Source organism: Lactuca saligna, chromosome 8, assembly GCF_052625555.1.
Source record: "Lactuca saligna cultivar CGN05327 chromosome 8, ASM5262555v1, whole genome shotgun sequence".
Lineage (NCBI taxonomy): Eukaryota > Viridiplantae > Streptophyta > Magnoliopsida > Asterales > Asteraceae > Lactuca > Lactuca saligna.
In genome coordinates this window covers 279,147,038-279,171,447 of record NC_136424.1, presented here as the reverse complement: position 1 = coordinate 279,171,447, position 24,410 = coordinate 279,147,038, and the positions used below count along the sequence as shown (strand labels likewise).

At 34.5% G+C, this 24,410-nt stretch overlaps 1 protein-coding gene across 1 annotated transcript; it reads left to right on the top strand.

Moving 5' to 3' along the window:
• The first annotated feature begins 4,599 nt into the window (after positions 1-4,599).
• On the top strand, positions 4,600-14,022 carry LOC145011590 (caffeoylshikimate esterase-like). The gene is made up of 8 exons (XM_078970328.1): positions 4,600-4,738; positions 5,244-5,334; positions 6,061-6,093; positions 10,330-10,476; positions 11,422-11,552; positions 11,984-12,121; positions 12,198-12,296; positions 13,521-14,022. Exons 1-8 carry the CDS (start codon positions 4,718-4,720, stop codon positions 13,914-13,916), a joined length of 1,056 nt encoding a protein of 351 aa, XP_078826454.1. The 5' UTR covers positions 4,600-4,717; the 3' UTR covers positions 13,917-14,022.
• The last annotated feature ends 10,388 nt before the right edge of the window (positions 14,023-24,410 follow it).

Genomic DNA, 24,410 nt, shown 5'->3' with positions numbered 1-24,410 from the left:
TGGAGTTGAAACTCCAGATCTGAGCTCTATTTAGATCAAAGATGCAGAAATCCTTGTTAGTTGCTATGCAAAAGCCTTTCCCCATGAGTTAAGTTCCTTTCTAGCTTGGTTTTTGGTATTGTGAGACAAGAAGCACATAAAGGTAGAAACTTTATGTTGCTAATGGACTCTAGGAACCCAGATCTATTGTTTAGAGCAAAAGAGTAGCTCTGTGACTCGAGATTATGAGAATACTCGAAAGGACTCGGCGAGGCTAGGAGATGACTCGGCGAGTCGGGCTAGATACCAGACTTAAATCGCATAGTAACTCGACGAGTCACATGGGTGGACTCGGCGAGTTGGATGAAGATAGGTAGGAACTCAACGAGTTGGAAGAACAACTCGACGAGTCTGTTGAAGATTGCCTTAGACTCAGCGAGTCTGTTCTTGGACTCGGCGAGTCAGGTCGCGAAACCCCAAACCCTTCTAGTTAAGACTCGGATCAGTGAGTTGAGTGGAGACTCAGTGAGTTGGACAGGACAGAACTCGGAAATCAGTAGACTCGGCAAGTCATGGTCTGAATCGGCGAGTCGAGTCGCGGATGAAAGGGTTTCTGAGCTTATGAACTCGGCGAGTTAGTAGGCTGACTCGGCGAGTAGGGTTAACCTGGAAGGTTGACTTTGACTAGGACTTTGACTTTGACAAGAGTTGACTTAGTTGACTTTCGGAGGGCTGTCAGACTAAGTGTTATATTGATATTGGTAGCACGGAGAGCTAGAGGAGCAGCGCCTCAGAGGGTTGTCGGTTAGCAGCCAGAGGGTTATCAGTAGAGCTCAGCAGTTCAGGTGAGTTTCCTTCCAGTAGGAACGGGTCTAAGGCCACAACACCGCCCGTTTAGCTATAAGTAGTTTCCGGACTTCGGTCCGATGCAGTAGTTAGTATGTTTGATGCCTTCGTGGCTCAGATAGGATTTATGTGTTATGTGTTCCGAGCTACGGCCCGATGCAGTATGTAGTATATGTGTTCATGCTAGTTGATATGTTTATGCTATGCTATGTTATGTTAGTTCCGGACTTAAGTCCGATGCAGTCAGTTTCCAGACTTCGGTCCGATGCAGGAGGCAAGGCCCCAGTTAGTCCGGACTGCGGTCCGATATAGGGGACAAGGTCCCAGTCAGTTTTTGGAGTTCGGTCTGATGCAGGAGCAAGGCCCCAGTTAGTCCGGACTTCGGTCCGATGCAGGGGACGAGGTCCCAGTCAGTTCCGAACTTCGGTCCGATGTAGGGGCAAAGCCCCAGTTAGTCCGAACATCGGTCTGATGCAAGGGACAAGGTCCCAGTTAGTTCCGGACTTCGGTCCGATGCAGGGGACAAGGCCCCAGTTAGTCCGAACGTCGGTCCGATGCAAGGGACAAGGTCCCAGTTAGTTACGGACTTCGGTCTGATGCAGGGGGCAAGGCCCTAGTTAGTTCCGGACTTCAGTCCGATGTAGGGGGCAAGGCCCCAGTTAGTCCGGACCTCGGTCAGATGCAGTGTGCAAGGCCCTGTATGTGCTTTATATGTTATTGTATGGTATGAGGTAGTTTGGGGAGCTCACTAAGCTTCATGCTTACGGTTTCAGTTTTTGGTTTCAGGCACTCAGTTTTCAAAAGAGGAGCTCAGAGAGATTGCAGTGCACACACCATAGTCAGTTAGCCTGGGATTGTTTACTCTGATAAAAAAGAATATGTTTTGAATTATTACTCTAAATTTATGTTATGACTGGTGATATGTTTTTATAAATATGATTTTAGTAATGTTTTAAAGAAAAATTTTGGTACGGATTTTTGGGTCGTTACACGAATTCTCCAAAAATTTATGTTTATAGCCTTTGCTATGACTTTGCCACGTAGTATATGATTTATGCATTCCACTACATTGAGTTATGAATATTATTTATACTCAAATATTATGTGATTAAATTATCGAATTCTTGTTTTACCAACCCAATTTAGGGTTTATTCAATAATTATCAATAAGATAAGTATTTTGTATTATAACTTGTCAATAGAACATTAGAAGCATTAGGAAATGACTCATTTCTCCTAAAATTCTAATAGAAGTTGAGTTGATTGGGTTGACTTTTATTGACTCTGTTTGACCAAACTTGAAGGTTGTCACAACCTAAGTAGAAACACCAACAATAGCTCAACTTGACATGAATGCTAGTCATTATTGTATTAAGCACTTCTTAATGCATTAAGAACTAATACCAAATTAGTCTTAAGGAGAAGCAACTTATAAACACTTAAAGTATGCACCAAATTACAAGAAAAAGAGAAGGGAGAGAGAGAGAGAGCCTCTAACTCTCGATTTTAAGAGAGAAAAAGAAGAACAAAAAATCAACCAAATAAACTAGTTTTGCTCTTTTTATATACATACACATATATACTAATATCAAAGTTAGTTAATTAAGAAGGTACGGTCTCTTCTTATAAGCATGACATGAAGGAAAAAAGAACACCGCACTTCATCTCCCACCCCTTTGAAAGTCACGGCTAAGAGGAGGGAGAATGTGATTTAGTGTAATTTTTTACTCAATCTCTTAGCTAGAACAAATCTAGTTATATTTGATTTGAACTAGAAGGTCCAAAATAAATATACATGCCTTATAAATTCATAAAAGGTGAATTATGACTAGTTTTGTGCTCTTTAATTATTATTTCCTAAAAACAGTAATTCTCTATATATAAGTAAAATATTATTTTCATAAAATAATATTTTTCCAATTAAAATACAAGAGATATAAATATTTATCAACAATCAATTTTTTATAAATAATATATTTGCATCAAATTGTTGTTAGTTTGATCCTTTATGATCATATATTATCTAGCAAATATCATCCTATAATGATTATTGAGTATAAAGATCTTTCAGCGGTGTGGTGAGCTCCAATCGCCATGAACATAAAAGAGAAAGACAGATAAAATCGAGATTCTGAAAACCCAAATTTGTTGCAATTAAATTTTTTATCAAGTTCATACCACAAAGAGAAAGAGAAAGAGAAATGAGGAATGAGAAAGGTATATCGTCGTCCGTGATGCACCAAATGTCGCTAGTAGTCAATCTCTGGTGATGTTGTGGTGAAACGACAATAATGTGATGTGGTGGTGACCGGACAACGATAATTTGATATATTGTTGTTAAAATCGTCGAAGAGGATGTAAGAAACTAAAAAACAATGTAATCTGGAAAATGAAGGGGGTAAGCCACAATATGGACGAAGGCCAACATCGGCAACTCTTTTTGCGGCAACAAACGAGTAGCAGCGGCAACTGCAAGTGGTAAACGGAGGGAAATAATTTGCAATCATTTTTTAGAGCTTTAGCGGCAACAATATCATCACTATTGATGTCATCGCTACTACTCGTGTACGATCCTCCACTTATACGCCGTTGGATTGTACGAGGTGATCAACAGATGTGGTTAGTCGACGAAATATCATGTGAATTCAGTCTTTTAGAGTATTAGCGACAACAAAATCGCTGCTATTCATGTCGATGCTATTGATTTTGTTCGATTCTCCACTTATGTGTCATTGGATTGAACTAGATGATCAACGGATGGGGTTGTTCGACGAAACATTAGCGGCGACGCTAACAGCAACTACAACCACTATTAGCGGTGACGCCAAGTATTATTGTCACTAATAGTGGTTGTTGCCACTATTAGCGTCACCACTAACGCCCTGTTTTCTTGTAGTGGTCATCCGCCTCCTCGCCATATCAAGCTCAACAACCCGTCAATATATGTCTGTTTTTTAATTCAAGTTTTTAAATTTGAAATCACTTTTTAACCAAAATAAATACAGCTAACTTGATTTTTATCACTCATCTCCAATATTCATTTTATTTCTCTAGACTTTCAATACTCATCTTACCTTTCTCACTTTTAGCATTTGCAAAATGTTTTTCTCAAAAGTTCAACTTAGTTCTTTGATTGTATGTTGAAGCACAATTGAAGATGTGTTTTTGGCCTCTTCATAGATCTTGTATTGGAGGACCTAAAGATCGACATTGTGGGTCATCTTCTGGAACCCTCCTCTTAAATTTGTGATATCCATTTTCACTAAGGTAAAACTTAAATTCATGACAAAATCATAAGTAATTTATGAGTCATCATCACAAGACCATACAAAACCAAAGATTCTAACAATACAACCGTTGCATTTGCATACCAAACTTCTCATTTGTCTTCCATGACTTAGTAGAAGTTCCATCCATGAACTAGAGGTCTAGAATTCCACATCTACAAAATTGACTCGTTGTTACCTCGATTCTTGTTTCCAACATAGGCACTTAAGCTCCTTAATATAATTTGATATTTTGAATCTATAAGACATAGGGCTTAAAGTGTCTTCTAGATCATACCTCAAGGTCTATTCTTATAGCTTACCGACTTACTCCAATTATGAAAACACAGGGTATGGGGCTCTCCTACACGATACCTCCCCTTTACCTCATTTCCAAAAATAAATAAAAGATAATAATATAAAATAAAGTCTCTCTCTCTTACGTGGCATTTGATCATAAAGATTTTCTAGAAGAATGCACTCATCCATAAAGAGGAGAATTGGGAACCATCCCCCGTCAAAACCTCGTTCAACAACACCCCCCACCGCATACACACACACATTTCTCAGAAGTCAGAAATTTTCATTTCTAAAATCTTATATCACTGAATTAAGAAGAACCATCAATGGAGGTCGAGTACCAAGAGGTTTGCTTTCTTTTTCTCAATACACATTCATCTTGAATGCTTCTTTTTCCATTCACGTTAAATCATTTAGTAAAGGGTTTCTAAACTTAGCATAAAAATCCATCTTTACAAAAGGGTTCAACGAATTTGCCATTAAAAACTTAGTCTTAGTAATGGGCTTCATGAATCGGTGGACATAAAATCGAACCTTTTGAATAATTAGTTTCATATATTCGACATAAAAAAACCAACTTTTTGAATAATGGGTTTCGTTAATTGGTCATAAAAATCATTTTTTTAATAATGCTTTTCATAAATTTAGCATTTTCCTTAAATTTGCCAGAAGAAACTGAATGTTAGTAATGGGTGTCATATTTTGCCATAAAATTGACTATGTGGGATTTGTTTAGATGAAGTAATGATCACAAGTCGTTCGAGTGTTCATCACTTCGATTAATGGGTTTTACAAATTTTCAATAAGAAATGAATATTTAACTATATTTCATAAATATGAGTGGAATTTCAGGAGTACATAAGGAATTCAAGAGGTGTGCAGCTCTTTACATGTAGATGGCTTCCTCTCTCTGCCCCAAAAGCCCTGGTTTTCCTCTGCCATGGTTCTCTCTCTCTCTCTCTCTCTCTCTCTCTCTCTCTCTATATATATATATATATATATATATATATATATATATATATATATATATATATATATATATATATATATATATATATATATATCGTCATTGGATTTTTCACCTTATCTTTTCTTTCATCACTATACCAAGGTCCTTTATAATTTAGAATAAAATTACAAAATGAAAATTACAATTGTGTAATTGTTAAGGTTTTATGTACCTATAACTCACATAAATCCTTACATTATAGGATATACAATATTACACTGAATTTTACAAAACATTTCAACAAGCAAACGATTCAAAACAACATAGTAGTAAATGCAAACAAAATTAGGACACAATATTTAACATGGTTCACACAAAATAGAACATGAAAGATATTTATTGATGTTATTGAATAGTTTGTTACACTTAGGTTACACAAATGCAAAGAACATATTTATATTAGTAAGTTGAACTAACTTGTCAACAAAACCAAACCCGAAAACACTTATAAATCTAGCCCATGACGTATTTTAATGTCATATTGAATATAGAAACTAGCCAAGTCTATGCTGTGTAAGATAAAAAGTATAAAAACTAATTAATTATATTTTTATTATAATAATCTATATTCTTTGTGACAAAACACAGAACATGGTGTAATCTTTAGTTTGAGGACTTACGAAGATAAGATTAATGAAACATTTAAGGTTGATTTTGCAGGTTATGGCATGGAATGTAGCGACTTCATGAAAGGTACTTGGATCTTCTTCATACAAGTTTACAAATATATTATAATTTTTTATTTTGGCTGTTTTTCTTAATGTATAACTTGTGAACAACAAAGAAATATGAATTCTAAAACCATCACCATCAACCTACTCACCACGTGTCTCAAATTATTGACGTTTCTTCTATTTCAACTAATTTTTCACACATAATTTTATACTTTTCTTGTCTATATAATTCTCAAATTAAGATCACTGACTTGTCAAAAAGTATTAGTGATAGTGTTAGCAATAAATCAATAATGTGTTATTAATCAAATACATAACTTGATAAGATTCAATTTTTGTTTTAACGATAGTCTTTTATTTGTTTTTAAATATCTTAAATAATGGCGACATATTTGGCAAATCATAAAATTTTAGAAAGTAGATCAATGATGATATTAGAATTAACATAGTTGGAGAAAATAGCGGTGATTTCCTTATGAAAACGGTTATTTGTATGCTCTTTATAGAAAATGTCATAACTTTATTTGAGTATAATTTAATTAAATTATAAATAATAATAAATTGATTAGGATACTCTGTATTATTTATAGAAATTAATTGATGGCTTGATTATGAAAACAATGATTCGTATATTCTTTATAGAAAAGGTGTAACTGCATTTCAATATAATTTAATAAGAATAAGAAACTTTAATAACAATTAAATGTCTAGGATACTTTAGTATTATTTATTAAAAATAATTAATGATCTAATTATCAAAGTAATAATACATGTATTCTTTATAGAAAATAATATAACTTTCTGCTTGTATTATTTGAAGAGGTTTTGATTAGTAATTAAATTGCTAAAGTTATTTCAAGCAAAAACGGTGAGTAAAGTTATAGAAGACAATTGTTACTATCAGTAACTTTAATTTTATATATATATATATATATATATATATATATATATATATATATATATATATTCTTCTTTCCAAAAAATAAATAAAATGAAAATGAAACTTTAGTTATATACCGTAATAATGACTCGGTTATAAAGAGAACCAACTACCAAAGCAAGTACATCACGGAAATATGCTCTTGCCACATTTAAAATAAATAAATAGATAATATTTTTGTTAATGAAACGCAATATTTATTTGAAGTTTGAACAATAACGAATTTGAATTCATGCTTTTTATCAAGTTTTTTTCATAGTTATTATAAATAATACTCGAATTTCATATTCTTTTATGTTCATTAAAAACCGGTAAACCGGTGATTTATCCATTTGGAGTTGGACCCATCAGTTTAAAACTTGTCAAATCATTTTCTAAGACTATGCGGTATGGGTCTAACGAGATGCAACGGGGGGTGAGGTGGCACCCCTCAACGGCGTCATGACACGGGGAACACCGCCCCCCCCCCCCCCCAACTTGTTACATCTTGTCATGGCAAATCTCGTTGGCGTTGTGACGAATTGAAACGGGAGGAATACCAACTTTTTGTTTTTTTTTCTTTTTTGTTTTTTTTTTCTTTGGTGTTGCATCTTGTTGCTCATTTCCCCACTTGGTGTTATAACACTACTTGCTTATGTGGCATGTGAGGTGGTGTTGCACCTTGTTGCCCACACCCAATGCTCTAAATATAACAACCTATTTTTGTATTGTCCATTCTTTCTTTCTATGGGTCCGATTATTATACAGTAGAATAATTGCCATTAACGGTTAGTTTCCACTAATAGAAGTATTTGTGCTTTCTTATAATAACAATATGATCACTTACCAAAAGTTAAATCTATACAGTATTTGTGATTACTTACTAGTTTATTATAACATGTGAAAACCATGATTATAAAATTAATTAAATTTTTATAGTAAATCTTAAAATTATTAATTAATTATTTTAAATAAATTATTATTTACGACATATTTTTATTAGTTATGTGAAATTATAATTGTTGATTCAAATAAATATATAAAATTAATTTTTAATATATATTAGACATTTTTTATTTTTGAATTAATGAAAACAATAATATAAAATTTAAATTTTAAAATGGAGAATAAATACATTGATAAATAACATCATATTAATTAGGAGGTCTAATAAATTTAAAATGAAGAATACCTACTTTTTTATTATTATAGGGATGAGTTTAATTCGTTTTAATGGTTGTGTTGTATCATAATTTGATGATTAACTGATTGTAACGACTTTCCTTAGCAGTTTTAAAGTAAATTTTAACTTAAAACAAACGAAGCTTAAATTTTTTTTTTTTTATTTAAGGAATATACGATCTAATGTAAAATTTGTAGTAAATTACAATTTTGGTCACAAATTTTTAGATCTTCCCGATATTGTCCTTAAGTTTGCTTTCGTTGTGGATATGATCCCTGCACTCATGTAAAACGAGTTCAAAATTTGGAGTAAACTTAAAGTTTTGAGTAAGACATGAGGACAGTGTCGATAACGAAATACAAACTTCAAGACGACATTGAGAGAATTTCATTATATGGACTAAACTTGCAATTTGTGTAAAATATAAGGACCAAATTTGCATGTTACCCTAAAAATTGGGTTAATGTAGGCTGTTATTTAAATAATAATCATATAACCTCTCCATATTTATGAAAGGAGAATAAATGGAGTTACGAGTGGTGGTTGGCTGGAGTAGGTGATCTAACAAGTAGTGTAACTGTGTAAGAGTAATTGGTAGAGGTTATTACTTATGAGAAAAAACGTCATGGGGTCCTATATTTATTATTACAATTGTAGTCATGTCGTGTGGTATACCAAACACCTTTATTATATTTTCACCCACCACATTGACATTGTTGCTCAACATCTCGTCTACCTTTTGACCCTAGCAAAGGCCATGTCCGAATTCATATTTATTTTTATTTTTCTTTTAAAAATATCATGAACTATTGTGGTTTGTGAAAATGAACATTTTTAGATGGCTTTTGATTACATACATCCAAATTGAAACCGATATAGTTTGATACCATATGTTTATATGGTAAACCGTATCATCTGAATAGATAACATAAGTTTGAATTGCTCGTTAATGTAAAGTATGTTGCTATATTATTATTTGAGTTTTAGTTATTTATTTATAACAAGTTATTTATAAAAAGCGGATCAAATTAGTCGAATGTGCATTCAAATACTTACATCATTCAAGTATATATATTCTAAATAATTTTAGGTGTTTACTGACTTCAGGAGCAATTTATTAAAAAGATAAGTTATCATATAAATTAATAAAATTTTGTAATACTCATCATTATACTAATTATTTATGAAAAAACTTAGGAAAAAAAAAACTGTTGATTGGCCAACCGATAAATCATTTTTGTTAATTCCATAAATCTTCTTTGACTTTGCTACTCTATCAACATGTGTTGAAATTCAGTGTACATGATTACAACCTCCTATCTCCTTTTTATTAAAGGAACGAACTGATTGGTGCTCTAGTCCGTTCTTATGCCTATAACCTTGTAATTTTGACTCTCGTTTCTGACTGTCCCCATTGCCTAATCTCTTGCTACGCGTGGGTTCTTTTTTCTAAAAGTAAATTACACGAATGGTCCCTATGGTTTGGGGTAATTTACGCGTTTGGTTCATAATTTATTTTCTAACTCAGGAGGTCCCTACTATTTGTTTTTGTTACGTGTTTGGTCCCTACTGTTTGTTTTTTGTTACGCATTTGGTCCCTGTCTTACCTAAAAATACTATTATTTTAATAGAGAAAAATGGTGGGATAGGAAAGGTAAATTAATAAATCAATGGCAACATAGTCTTTTTAGGTAAGACATGGACCAAGTACGTAAAAAAACAAACAGTAGAGGCCTTCCGAATTTTAAAAAAAAAAATAGAGATCAAACATGCAAATTACCCTAAACCATAGGGACCATTCAGGTAATTTACTTTTTTTCCAATATATATTTGTTGGTTCCAAAAAATTTACTATACATTTTTACAATAAATTTTGCTTTCATAATCATATTTAACACATAAAAGTAATTTATAAAATTCCAAAATCATAAAAATAAAATTAAATGTTATAATGGTCAACAAGAGGTGATTTGACCCCCGGGTCATTTTCATGGATACTTAAAATTTATGTAGAATTATGGTGGCATGTTACTCGTTTTATCATACTTACCTACTTATAGCATAACGTTATGGTGTAAACAAATGTGTACCCTTTTGCTAAACCTTTAAAGGAGTGATTTATTTGATCGGATGGTTTTGTTTTTGGTTTATAGGGTGCGGGACCAAGCTAGCAAGCTACGGGTATGCAGTATTTGGAATAGACTACCAAGGACACGGAAGGTCCATGGGTGCACGTTGTTATATTAAGAAATTTGACCACATTGTCACTGATTGCTCCAATTACTTCAAAACCATCTCTGGTACATATCACTAAATTAAATGTAATGCACTACCATGAGTTAAATACTCCAAAATGGAGTTTTCCAAAATTTTGAATCCCACAATTTTTAAATTTGGGATGGACTAGAGTTTAAAATAAATAAATAAAATAAAAATAAGTAAATAAATAAAACAAAACAAATGAAAAAAAAAAAAAAAAAAAAGAGTAAATTACTGAAATTGTCCATATAGTTTGGTCAAAATTGCACTTTTGGTCCCAAACTTTTTTTTGCACTCGAATCGTCCCTATGATTTGATTTTGTTGTGTTTTTCGTCTATATGATTTGGTCAAAATTACACATTTGATCCCTAACTTTATGTATGTAAGAGACGAAAAACGCAACTAAATCAAACCAAATGAATGATCCGAGTGCAAAAAAAAAGTTAGGGATCAAATGTGCAATTTTAACGTAATTTACTCAAAAAAAATAAATTACACGAATGGTTCTTATGGTTTGGGGTAATTTGTACGTTTGATCCCTAACCTATTTTTTTTTAACTAGTAAGGTCTCTACAGTTTGTTTTTGTTGTGCATTTGGTCGTTGTCTTACTTAAAAATATTATTTTGCTCTTGATTTTTTAATTTATTTAAATAAGGTGTGGTAGATAAGGTAAGGTAAAATGAGATGGAAGTGGGAGTGGGTGTTGGGTGTTGGGTGTGTGTTTATTTAAATACATTAAAAAATCAAGTGCAAAATAGTTTTTTAAGTAAGATAGAAACCAATCGCGCAACAAAAACAAATAGTAGGGACCTTCCGAATTAAAAAAATAAGTTAGAGATCAAACGTGTAAACTAACTCAAACCATAAGGACCATTCGTGTAATTTACTCAAAATATAAAAACATTAACATAAACAAAATTATATGGACTACTAAAAGGAGTCATATCGAACCACTAACTTGATGCATTGGTCGAACCTACATAGGACAAGAAGACTACAAAAACAAGAAACGGTTCTTATATGGTGAGTCCATGGGTGGTGCGGTTGCCCTTCTTGTACACCGAAAGGACCCATCTTTCTGGCATGGTGCCATTTTGGTTGCACCCATGTGTAAGGTAACTTTTCATCTATTTACAATGTTTGTCCTATATGCATAATCTCTAAAAGACGGATTCCCTTTAACATAATATATTTTCTAAACTTATTTACATTGCAATACATTATATTTTTGTAATAATATATTCTCGATTCGTCCATGTATAATGTGACAAAATAGATAGGATGGGCACATCTCTCAAGTTGCAACATGTCAAAATGAATTTATTTCAAAATGGATAATTTTTAGTATGGATCAAAAAGGGGACCGGTCGACTTGGCATTTTATGTTTGTATGTTTTTGAATAGAGACATAATAATTAAAAAAAATGCCACATGCTTATAACATTTTAGAAGCATGCAACATATATATTTTTAATCATTTAATGTAACAACTATATTTTACATAAAATGGTAAAAGTATAGTTTGAAATAACGAATGTGATAATAGATATCTGAGAAGGTGAAGCCACACCCAATGGTGATAAGCATGCTAACGAGGGTAGAAGATGTGATACCAAGATGGAAGATTGTTCCTACAAAAGATGTCATTGATGCTGCGTTTAAGGATCCTGTTAAGAGAGAAGAGGTATGGTCATTTTCGTAAATTTGCAGTTGAACAAGGATAAATAAGTAAATTCACCATGACTCGAACATTTGTGTAGATACGTTCAAACAAGTTGATCTACCAAGAAAAACCGAGGCTTAAAACAGCTCTTGAAATGCTAAGGACCAGCATGGGTCTCGAAGACAGCTTAAACGAGGTTATTTTACGATATTACCCTTCTCCCATGTCTTTTACTTTTTCTTTGCCAAGAATTTCTTTAGTACATAGACAGGTATCATGGTTTGTCGGCAGTAGCAAAGACATGATATTATCTTTTTTTTTTTGAAGAGCAACAATTTTATTAAAAGAAATTATCTATAATTAAACTTATTACAATATTGGTGGGACACACATCGTGTAATTAGGGTTTTATAATAAGTTTTGGTACAGCTTTGTTAATTACAATATTTAACGTGACGAAAGATTAAAAGTATTGCTAGCCCCACCTTTGGGCCATCTGTGACAGGAAAAACATTGTTTTCGATAAATTATTTAATTTATTATTTTATACTAGAAGTGCTATACAATCTGTTAATTACGATATTTAACATATGCTACCCCCACCCGTTGTTATTAAGATCATCTCCAACCTAATACCAAATCTTTCCTTTTACACCATATTTTATACCAACTTACTTGTTTAAGGAAATGCTATACAACACTTCAATTTTGTATCTTACTGTTTTTTAACAATGTTAAACTTTCATATGTACAATTTGGTCATTTAAGTTTGAGTTATATATTTCGAACAAGTTTATAGTTATAGAGTTATAATTTAAAGGTAATATATGTTACTTTGAATATTATGTTTTATATTAATAAGAGTAAATTACTGAAATCATCCATGTGGTTTGATCAAAATTGCACGTTTGGTCCTTAACTTTTTTTTGCACTCAGATCGTCCCTATGGTTTAATTTTGTTGCGTTTTTCGTCCCTGTGGTTTGATTTTGTTGCATTTTTCGTCCCTTACATACATAAAGTTAGGAACCAAACATACAACTTTTACCAAACCATAAGAACGAAAAACACAACAAAAGCAAACCACATGGACGATTCAAGTGCAAAAAAAAAATTAGGGATCAAACGTGCAATTTTCACCAAACCACAAGGATGATTTCAGTAATTTACTCTATTAATAAATGTAATAGGACAAATAGGTGTTCGTGCCATAAATTGCTTCATTTTGGTGTAAAAAAGGGTGCTATGGTTCGGAGACGTCTTAGTTTCACAAGTTGAGGCCTAGTTTGTCGGGCCTCCATAGCAACAACTTAAACCCGAGTTAAATCGGGCTTTAAGTTGTTGATACATTTTTGTGGGGTTTTAGATTCCAATAGTAGTAGTTGATAGTCGGTAGCTGATAGTTGATGGACATGCATACAGGTGACACTTCCGTTTTTTGTGCTGCATGGAGAAGCAGATACAGTGACGGATCCAGAAGTTAGTCGCGCTCTATACGAACAAGCGAGTAGCAAAGACAAGACGATTAAATTATACCCGGGAATGTGGCATGGATTGACCTCCGGTGAGCCCGATCACAACATCAATGTTGTTTTTGCCGACATCATTGCATGGCTGGATAAGCGATGTGATGATGATATTGATCATGATTACATCAATGGCAAGCAATTTCATGACATTGTGGTTGCTGATAATGTGAATGATATCGTGGAAGTGGAAATCAGTGAAAGTAAACCAAGGCGGAATAGGGGTCATGGTCATGGAAGCTATCTTTGTGGGTGGAAAGGACGTCGGATGCACCACCACTCTGCCATGTAGCCACCGTCGTTTGACTCAAATATATATGGTTTTATTTGTCGTGAAGCATAACATTAGGTATATGAAAGACTTTTATGTTTTATAGACCCACCGAAGTTTTTTCGTATTGGTTCCAATTTAGAATATATATATATATTATAATATTAAAGGTCATAAGGTAATGTGTTTAATATAGATATACTCAAAGTTATGGGTTTTATAACCATTATCAGGTTTTGTAAAGATTTAAAATATATTAGATTTTATTAGAAAATTATCCTATTAATCTTTAACCAATAAAGTATTCTAAAACATTATAATTACTGAAATATACTTTATATAGAAAACATTCCACGCGTTTCATCTTCAAGAATGTCTCATATACATAGAGTGATACTCTGATAGACATGCCTCAAGGATTGTTTGTAGTACCAAAATTTACAACAAATTCTAAAGTGCATAAACATGCATCAAGGGTTGTCTGCAGAGTGCAATAGCCGAACCAGAAAAGTTACAAAAATAGACAAAATCTACAAAGTGACTATAATGTTTTTGGAATCCCCTATTTTAATAAATAGGTAGAAATTGTACACGTGGCAGTCAAATAGCCCCCCCTTTCCCAATCGATTTTTCTCACTCTTTCTGATAATGTTAATTTCCGATATTTCCCTTCAAGTAACCAATCCATTCCTAAAATTCTAAACGTCAATTTGAATTCTTTCTGCAACATTAAAAAAAAATGGAAAGTAAATAATCATTAGTTAATTTCAAAAGATAAACGTATCTTTCAAATATATGATGTTTATCAATTCCTAAAAATCCGTAATTTACCTAATCGATTTATCTTAAATACATGGTCACGGTTATTTTCATTCATCGATTCCAAAATTCAGAGAACAAGAAAAATTTCGTGAATATAATCAAGTCGCCTTCCATTATTGCTTTAAGATATAAAATTGATTTGTTGTTATTATTATTCATTGTGTTTTTCTTGAATTCGTCTTCTATCTTCTACTATCTCAATCTATTTGTCACTGTTATTAATCCGTTTGTGTATCTGTTACCTTGTGTGTATATGATCTATGTATCTGCTTCATTATTATTATTATTCACAGTGTTGCTTTAAGATATGCTATTAATATTTTTTGTTATTATTATTCATTATGTTTTAAATGAATATCGGCTTATATCTTTTTCTATCTTAATCTATTTGTCATTGTTATCAATCCGATTGTATATCTCTTACATTGTGTATCTCTTATTGTTATTCACCTTATACTCACTCTTACTGTAGTGTTACAACTGGCAACTGAACAGTTTATATGTTTCACTGTTATCAATCCGTTTGTTTTGTACCCTTTTTAAGAATCACGTCACATGATGTGTTGGAACTTATCTCTTTTTTTTTTGTGTGTGTGTGTCCTGGAACTAATATTGGAAATCGGACTTTTATTCCAAGAATGTCTTTAACTCCATCAGAAAAAAAAAATTCCCTTCAAATTCAGAAGAATACAGTTTCCTTTGGCGGTATATTTTGCAATGACTATTAATAAGAGTCAAGGACAATCGTTATCGAATGTTGGTTTGTTTCTCAAAGATCCGGTTTTTTCACATGGACAATTGTATGTTGCATTATCTAGAGTTCAAAGCAGAGATGGATTGAAAATATTAATTTTAGATAAAGATGGTAGACTCATAAATAAAACTTCCACTGTTGTTTATAAGAAAGTTGTTTGCAATTTATAACGAACTTTTTTGTAGCATCTTTTACTCAATTTTTATGTTAATTTCATTACATACATCTTTTGTTCGTTTTGTATCAAATCAATTTCGAAGTTGTTTTGGGTATTTTTGTCGTTATTTAAATGTATGTTGCATTATATTAAGTAATGACTTTTATAAAATATGTGGATTTATATTTGTAATTAAATACTTAAAGTTTACAAATTTACTAAAAATAGACAACATACCCTAAGTAAAACACCAACATTGAATGGATTTCAACGTTATAGACAGTAAACCTAAAAAAGAAACACATGACACAATAAATCAAGGTAAAGTTTTGAAAAAGCATATGAAAATAACAACAATTTTAATTAATCTAACGTGCAATCACCATGAACGATTAAGAAATATTAAAAAGTAAGGGTTTTAAAAAACTCCATTTACTGTTAAATACTCACCATTAATTTAATATTTACAAATAAAAAAGTTGTTTATAAATAGTATATAAGTTTTCTAACTTAATGATATATTATTTATTACATAATTATATTTAACATTAACATCAGTGGGTTCCACGGGTTTTCACCTAGTAAAAATTATATAATTTATGACTTTATACAAAAGAAAATGTGTACAACCTCCAATCAACTTCATTTATAAAAACTAGACTGTTCACCAACTATAATACGTTAATCAATGTTCCATGAAATACTCCAACTCACCCAACTAGATCACTAACACAAATTTGTATGTATACCAAGTGAATGTTGTTTTGTTGCTTCAACATGTAGATGAATTCTTTTCACACCAAATGCTAATTGGTGTGAAAATCGATTGCAAATACCAGTGTACTTTATCACGGTTGAAAATAGTAGAAATGTACTTTATTTGGTGTGAAATTTCAAAAAATAAAATAGTGAAACTAGAACGGTTTTTGTCATTATCAATCGTTGGGGACAAAACTCTCTCAAGACAATTTGAAACCTAGGGCAAAATGAAAAATCAGATCCTTCACTATAGATATAAAGATATAATCTATTTGTGTAAAGGAGTGAGGCACCTTCACAAAATTTTATTTATCAAAAAATAATAATAATACAATTTTGGGCTAAGTACTCCCCATCTATGGAAAGGAAAAATGTTAATGGCAAACTAAATAACCTAAAACTATTGATACAAAACAAAAAAATATATATACAACATGCTTTGAACCGGTGAGGAAACTATATATGGCAAAAATAGTCGTTTAACCCACCTTTTTTTTTATATAATATATTATATGAAAATATAAATTGAACCGATGAGGAAACTATATATGGCAAAAATAGTCGTTTAACCCACCTTTTTTTTATATAATATATTATATGAAAATATAAATTGTGAACTACCTTAAACCACTTTAATATTTTTGGTAAAAAAAATTACATATAAATCAAGATTTTCCAAAGATTATTTTTTTATTTTTTATTTTCTTTTTATTTTTTAGATTTATTTAAATAGTGAACAATGTCATTTATATTTGATACTCATCATTACTTTGAACACATATTTCATAAACATAGCAAAGAAAAAAACTTACATTTACGAGTTTTTTTAAAAGCAAAGTCATTATAAATAGTATTAATTAAAAGCAAAGTCATTATAAATAGTATTAAGGTTAATTTTGTCCAACATATTTTTTTCGATTCATAACATAGTCAAACTATTTAATCTTTTTTATGACAGATTATCTCGAATAGTTTTTTAATAACTTTAATTTTGAAAAGACAAAACTGCAAAATTAGTCCTTATGGTTTGTAAAAAACTTTGGATAGGGTCCAAAAAGTTTTCAACTTGCATTTGAGGTCTAAAATCATTTTTTTTTTTTTTGTGATTTTGGTCCAAAAAAACTTGAAAAGACGATTATGCCCTTTTATTTTCTATTTTGTATTTTTTATAATTATCCTAATACGATTTTACTTTAAAAATAAAAAGAAAAATAAAGAATTATCCCTTACCCCCACCCACCCCGCCGCTCTCTCTCTCTCTCTCTCTCTCTCTCTCTCTCTCTCTCTCTCTTAAAGAAAAAGTCAAGAAAAATCCCGATCCATTTTCTTCTTTCCCTTCTTAATTAGATTTTCTGGGTTTCGAGTACTTGCAAATTGTCTAAAACTAGTACTTGCTCCCTCTTCAAATCGTTATAACCAGCACATACACAGAACACATATATACATATGAGGTGGAGAAGGTATCAGATACTGAGTCAATTCTAATAAATAATCAAGATAGAGGGAAAGGATCAAGACTAGTTTGCCTCCTTGATATTCAACTAATTCTGGTTCTGCTACTTCAATAATTGCACAATTTAACCATATCCATAAGACACTTATTATACAAGAAGGAAATTCAGATGTGAGATTGTGTTTTCTCCATTTCTCTGTCTGGTCCTTGCTGCCCTCCACCACCATTGGAAACCTCCTTGTCCCTTCATCTTCTCCATTTTTCTCTAGCTCTGCTCCTTCATTGACTATCAAATCCACAAAACTGATGAGTATTTCTTGTTCAGGTGGGTTTCTTGAGTATTTTAGGTTTCTGACGGGTGTGGTGAAGGCTCTCATTGTTTCCCTCAAGGAAATCTCTGTAACGATCCAAAATTTAAGACCAAAAATTTCTTTTAATAATTCATTACTTAAAGCAAAGTCATCATTCCAAAACATATTATGAGTATAAGTTTTCAAAACACATGTTCATTATCAGAGTAAACATTCCCAGGTTGTCTAATCTATGGTGTGTGCCATGCGATCACCCCGAGCTTTTCCCTCCGCTACCGGAAGTACCTGAAACCAAAACTGAAAATCGTAAGCACGAAGCTTAGTGAGTTCCCCACCCTACCACATACCATGCATAACCACATACTGCACATACTGGGCCACGCCCACTATCTTGGACCTTGCCCCCTACCTCGGGCCTCGCCCGCTACAACGGCCCTGCCGTTCCAGGCCCCGCCTGGCTTCGAGCCCCGCTCGGATACAGATCTGTTTTACTTAGGCCCCGCCTGTCACAGGGCCTCGCCCGCCAACAAATAATAACACATAACATTTCATAACTAACACATACAACTGGTTCTGTCCTAAGGCCTCGCCTATCCTGGGCCTTGCCCATGTCCTGCTACTGATGAGTCATGGGACCCCATCCACGCTCCTAATGGTAATGAGGTACGGGCCTAGCCCACTCTCACTCCTGTTCTAGTTCGGGCCTCGCCCCTATTCTGCTACTAATGAGATATGGAACCCCATCCACACTCTACTATCGGTGAGATACGGGACCTCGCCCACACTCACCTCCCTACCAGGCACATACATGTATCACACAGACAACAAGTATAACTATCATATAAACAATTCCCTGGGCACCCCCCTCCCCGCTATTACTGGACCTCGTCCTGAAAATAATACTAGCATACTGTGCCTAGGGCTAACCCCCGGGTCTTCTACTCATAATTACATGGGCCGACATTGTGGCCTTAGACCCATTCACATAAAAGGAAACTCACCTGCACTGGCTGAACTTGCTGATGATCTCACTAGTTGCTGCCCGACAACTCACAAAGCTCCTGCTCCCCTTGCTCCCCGAACTAGCAATATCAATGCAACACTGAGTCTAACTGACCCCCGAAAGACAACCAAGTCCACCCTGGTCCAAGGTCAAAGTCCTGGTCAAAGTCAACCTTCCAGGTCAATCCTACTCGCCGAGTCACCCTACTGACTCGCCGAGTTCATAATGTTCAGATTCCTTCCATTCATGATTCAACTCGCCGAGTCAGTCCATGACTCGCCGAGTCTACCGATTTCTGAGTCCAGACCTGTCCAACTCACTGAGTCTCCACCCGACTCACTGATTTGAGTCACAACTTGAAGGGTTTGGGGTTTCGCGACCTGACTCGCCGAGTCCAAGAACAGACTTGCCGAGTACAAGGCAATCTTCATACGACTCGACGAGTTGTTCATCCCACTCGTCGAGTTTCTCCACAACTTCATGCTACTCGCCGAGTCCACTCAAAGGACTCGCCGAGTCCCTTCAGTTCTCCTTACATGCAGAGGATTTTTGAGTCATGTATGGATCCAAACTGTAGATCTACCCTTCCCAAGCCTATTCCACACGTAAAGTTGCAAACTTTACGTGTAGAGAAGGAGATCTAAGAAAAACATGCCAAAAACTAGGGCTTAAGGCGAAAAGACTCCATGATCCACTCAAGGGCTGATACTTTACGGAATTATAGACCAAAACAAGCATGGATCTGAGGTAGCAACCTCAGATCTGGACCTTAAGCTCGAGATTGATTTCAAACATGGCTTAAAATCCCCAAAACTCATAACCAAGGAAAACCTGGAGGAGAGAAACGACTTAATACCTTCAAATGCTCTGAAATGATCCCCAAACTTCGGATCCAATGCCACTCCTTGATGCTTCAAAGATTCCCACTTCTTCTTCTTCTTTAAATCACTCAAAAATGGCCAAAAGCATGAATGAGCACAATGGGGGCTTAGGGTGTGGCGTTCTGGGTATGAGAGACAGTAAAGGAGCACTAGGAAGAAGAATGAGACGATTAAATAGGCTCCAAGTCCCGGATTTAGGGTTTTCCTCGCACAGACCCTACTCGCCGAGTCGCCTTGGCCGACTTGCCGAGTTGGTCGCTTATTCCCCGACTCTGATCCCGCTCGGACTCGTCGAGTCCTTCCTTGGACTCGCCGAGTCGACCCTTAAATTAGGGCTTTTCATTCCTTTCTTGGCCTTTGATTTGAGTGTTACAACTCTCCCCCACTTAAACTAAACTTCGTCCTCGAAGTTTACTATACTCTACTGCCGGCGATCTGCCTCCAAAGCCCCACCATCCATTCCAACACCATTTGTCTAACTTTGCTGGCCTTCCGTTCAATCATTCAGACTAACGTCAATCCTTACCGATAATAATCTCGGGTGTATCCTGATGTGCACAAAAGTAACCATTAATTTTAATATTTATAACCTAACAAACTTAGACTAACTATGCACTTATAGGCAGTGTACCTAGTCAGATTACAGTATAGCTTAGGTAAGTCGGGTGTCGATCACAGGGAACGGTGGATTAATTTAATATATTTAATTATAGGTTACAGGTCACACGAAAAGAATAAAAGAAATAATTTAATAAATCTCAAACTAATAATTAATTAACCATTCTCGATAAACTAACAGGAAAGCAAATCTCTTCAGGTACTTTGGTTTAGACAAATTACACTTTAAAAACATAGACAATTGCATACACAAATTCATTTATTCATGTTCACCGATTCCTAAAATGATTAGATTCGCGTTCACTATAACTAATCCTTTAGCAAACAAGTCAATTCAAACAGTGATCAATTGGTTAAACTAACATGCTTCCTAGTGTTCAGTTCGTATCAAGCAAGACTTGTAAATATAGTTAACCAAATTAAACATTCAATTAACCTCTTGTTGATGGTCATCAAACAAGGCTCACACATTAACTTACTTATTCCCATGTTAATCCTAGTTTCACATTCGTTATTCCTAGACTTATAATCTCGATGGTCATCAAAATCATAAGAGAAAAGCAATCAAGCATATGTTCATACAACTCAATTCACTTAACAATTAACAGAAAATAATCATCATTAATACATAAGGATCTTTTAACAAGCTTAGCAAGATAAATTAAACACAAACAAACTATTTAATATAGCAATTAGTCTAATAATCAAAGCTTCATTCAATTATAAACACAAAGTAAAAGGTTTTTACACCCAAATCAGAAACTAAATACAGAAAAGTACCACAATGGAATGCTAAACATGGTCACGTTTGCAATCCATATGATTACCGACATGTATCCGCTCTCCAATCCTTCCGATCTCCGCTTCCGTTTAGCTTAACGGCCTTCCGACTGCCTTCTAAACCCTCAAAACGGCTTAACAGAAGTTAATTGTCGACTAAATTAGGTTAGAAGTCGAATCCCCCCTCCTGGTTAGCTGAAAATCGATATTTATAGTCTTTGTAGCCGACCTAAGTACGTTGGGCGTACTTAGGTTTACGCGGCACGTACTCAAGATTTACTCGCGATCAAGTCTATCCGGTGCAAGTCTGTACGCGGGGCGTACCCTTAAGGTACACGGGGCGTAATCCTCTAATTCAGCAATTTAATTCCTTTAAGCTTTGAAGTCCGGTTTCCGCTTCAGTCTTTTCTTTTGTGCTTTATCGACAACGAATAGCTGCAAAACATAATTCAAAGCATTATGAGTACTTTTTAGTTCTAAAATAGAATAAATAAGGCTAAAATATTAAGATAAAGTGCATAAAAATATATATAAAAATACACATATCAAAATACCCCACACTTAGCCTTTGCTTGCCCCCAAGCAAATTTACTTTTATTTTACCAATATTGCACTAAACAATCCATTTAAAACTCAGCCATTATGCCAAGACCTCAACGCGTACATTTGTGTCTAAAATTTTCCTAAAGTACCCCCCCATATTTTAAATACTCACAATCTTCATAAACACTCGCCCACTTTTTCCGAACAATGCTCATTTTATGCAACCCTCCGAATCCATCCGCAGAAAACCTCCTAACCTCAAGGTATTTTTAGTTGAGCAACCTAAGCATACATAATCTAGAATTACAATTTATGATACCACTATGGAGCCCTTTTAGGAATTCTTCACTTTCTTGATAATTTGATCTTTGATTTTTTTGAATTCACCACCTTATTTGATTTGATTTCTTGGTATCTTCAACTTTTTGAATTTCTTGGAATTTTGATCTTTTGATCTTCACTTTATTTGCTCCAAAATTCTTCAAACTTTTTCGTAATTCTCTCTTCTTTTTTTTACATGTACCTCTCTTTTTTCACTCAAAACCTACATGCTTAAGCAGAGGCGCTCAACCTCAACCTTTATTGGTTAATGATAATAATTTTCCTGGATACATTTCAGGTTTAGGCTGCTAAACATATTGCATCCTTCAAACCGAGCGGGGTTATGTTTTTGTTCCATGATTTCACTAAAATAAGGGAAACCACAAATGCACTATAACGTATATTGGCTCAACTAAACATTTGAATTCTCATCGGATCATTTCATACAATATTAGCAAAATTTTAAATTATCACTAGATTTTTCTAAATTAAACTATTATTTCAAGTTTTCTTTTAAATTTTTAAATTTCCCTAAATCTAGCAATTTCCAACTATTATTTCATTTTTATAATTTACTTTTACCGACCCCCTACCCCACACTTATTTCATACAATGCCCTCATTGTATGCTAAAACAAATTAAGAACATAAAAAGGGAGAAAAAGGAACAAACTCCCCTAGGTAGTTGTGGCGAGATCGAAAGGGGCTGCTACAGGTTGCTTCAAATATTGCTGAAAAACTGAACACTGGAACTGCTGCTTCTGAATTTGCCGTAAAATAAAATCAAGACCGCCATCTTCAAAAAAAAAATGTGGTGCAAAAGATCGCAAACAAATGCAATGTATAAAAAATATGACGTGGAAAAGTGTCGACCACGTCGTCTCGTCAAAAATGACATGCTCTACTCGCGATGAAAAATCCCCCATAACATAGGAAAGTGTCAACCATGTCGTGGCAGTCGGAACAATACTTCTTCCTCGCGTCGAAATACAACTCTAACAAAGATGCACCCCACACTTATAACAAATTGTGGGTCTTGACTATAATCTTCGACTCTCAAACCGCTCTCTCTAGCAACAGTCGGACCTAGCTGCTGAACTTACTGCCAGCTTCCTAAGGGCGAATATTCTGCAGAAATCTAAACAACCATAGAGCATCAACATGGAAAACAAAAGTAAAACAAACTAAATCAAAGTTTAATTACAAACCAAATACTACTAAACTAAAAATAACACAAAACAAATAATAAACAAAATAAAAAGGATCACTCGTCATCTCCATCATCATGTGGCTGTGTCCCATAAGTACCGGCCCCATCAAATCGTGACTGGAATGGTGGTGGAAAGGGAACCGAATACTGAAACCCCTGGTGGGCAAAGAATGCATTCAGCGCATCCCCATACCACTGCTGTTGCCTGTCCACATGTGCAACATACTCGCTAAGGTGCTGGACCCTCATGTCAAGACAATCAATACCCTGAGCCAAGTAGCGCATATCAATCTCCCGCTCAAGTCCCTGCTGCGCTCCCCGAGGAGCAGGTCTACGCCGCTGGACCCGTCTCGGCTGTGGCTCGGCGGCACCCTCCTTATCTGCCACATCATCTGCTCGAACCCTCAAAACACCATCACCACCCCGCTCTAATACGCGCATCGACTCCAACAACTGAAGACTCATCGTCCTCATGTCGTGAAACACCATCGATCTCGTGATCTCACGTGTCAGCAACTGATATGATCGAGCTAACCGTGTGATAAAATGCCCTCCGCATATCGGGCTGTCCCCCCGAAGTCCCTTGGCCCTCCGTCCCAAATATGCAGCTAAAGCAACTGGAAGGTTCAGGTGCCTCCATGGAGTTACTAGTGCCCATAGGAAATATAGGTCCGTCGAAGGCACTCTCTCACTGTTCTTGTGATGCGTGAGAGACATAGAAATCAACCGGTGCAACATTCGGTATGTAGTAGACTAAATCATCCCCCCTCGAGCAGTAGATGGTGTACAAACTGCCCCTGTAATCTCGGCCCAAAAAGTGTTCTCGTTATAGTCATATGGCCGCTCCGTAAGACAATCAGCAAGGAATGCCAGGAAGTGGACACTCCTCATCTCATCCGCTGTG

Excerpts from the sequence above, each read along its gene's own strand:
- LOC145011590 (XM_078970328.1), top strand. The coding sequence starts at position 4,718 with ATGGAGGTCGAGTACCAAGAG. Across the intron at positions 5,335-6,060 it reads CCTGGTTTTCCTCTGCCATG|GTTATGGCATGGAATGTAGC; the intron begins GTTCTCTCTCTC and ends TTGATTTTGCAG. Across the intron at positions 12,122-12,197 it reads ATCCTGTTAAGAGAGAAGAG|ATACGTTCAAACAAGTTGAT; the intron begins GTATGGTCATTT and ends ACATTTGTGTAG.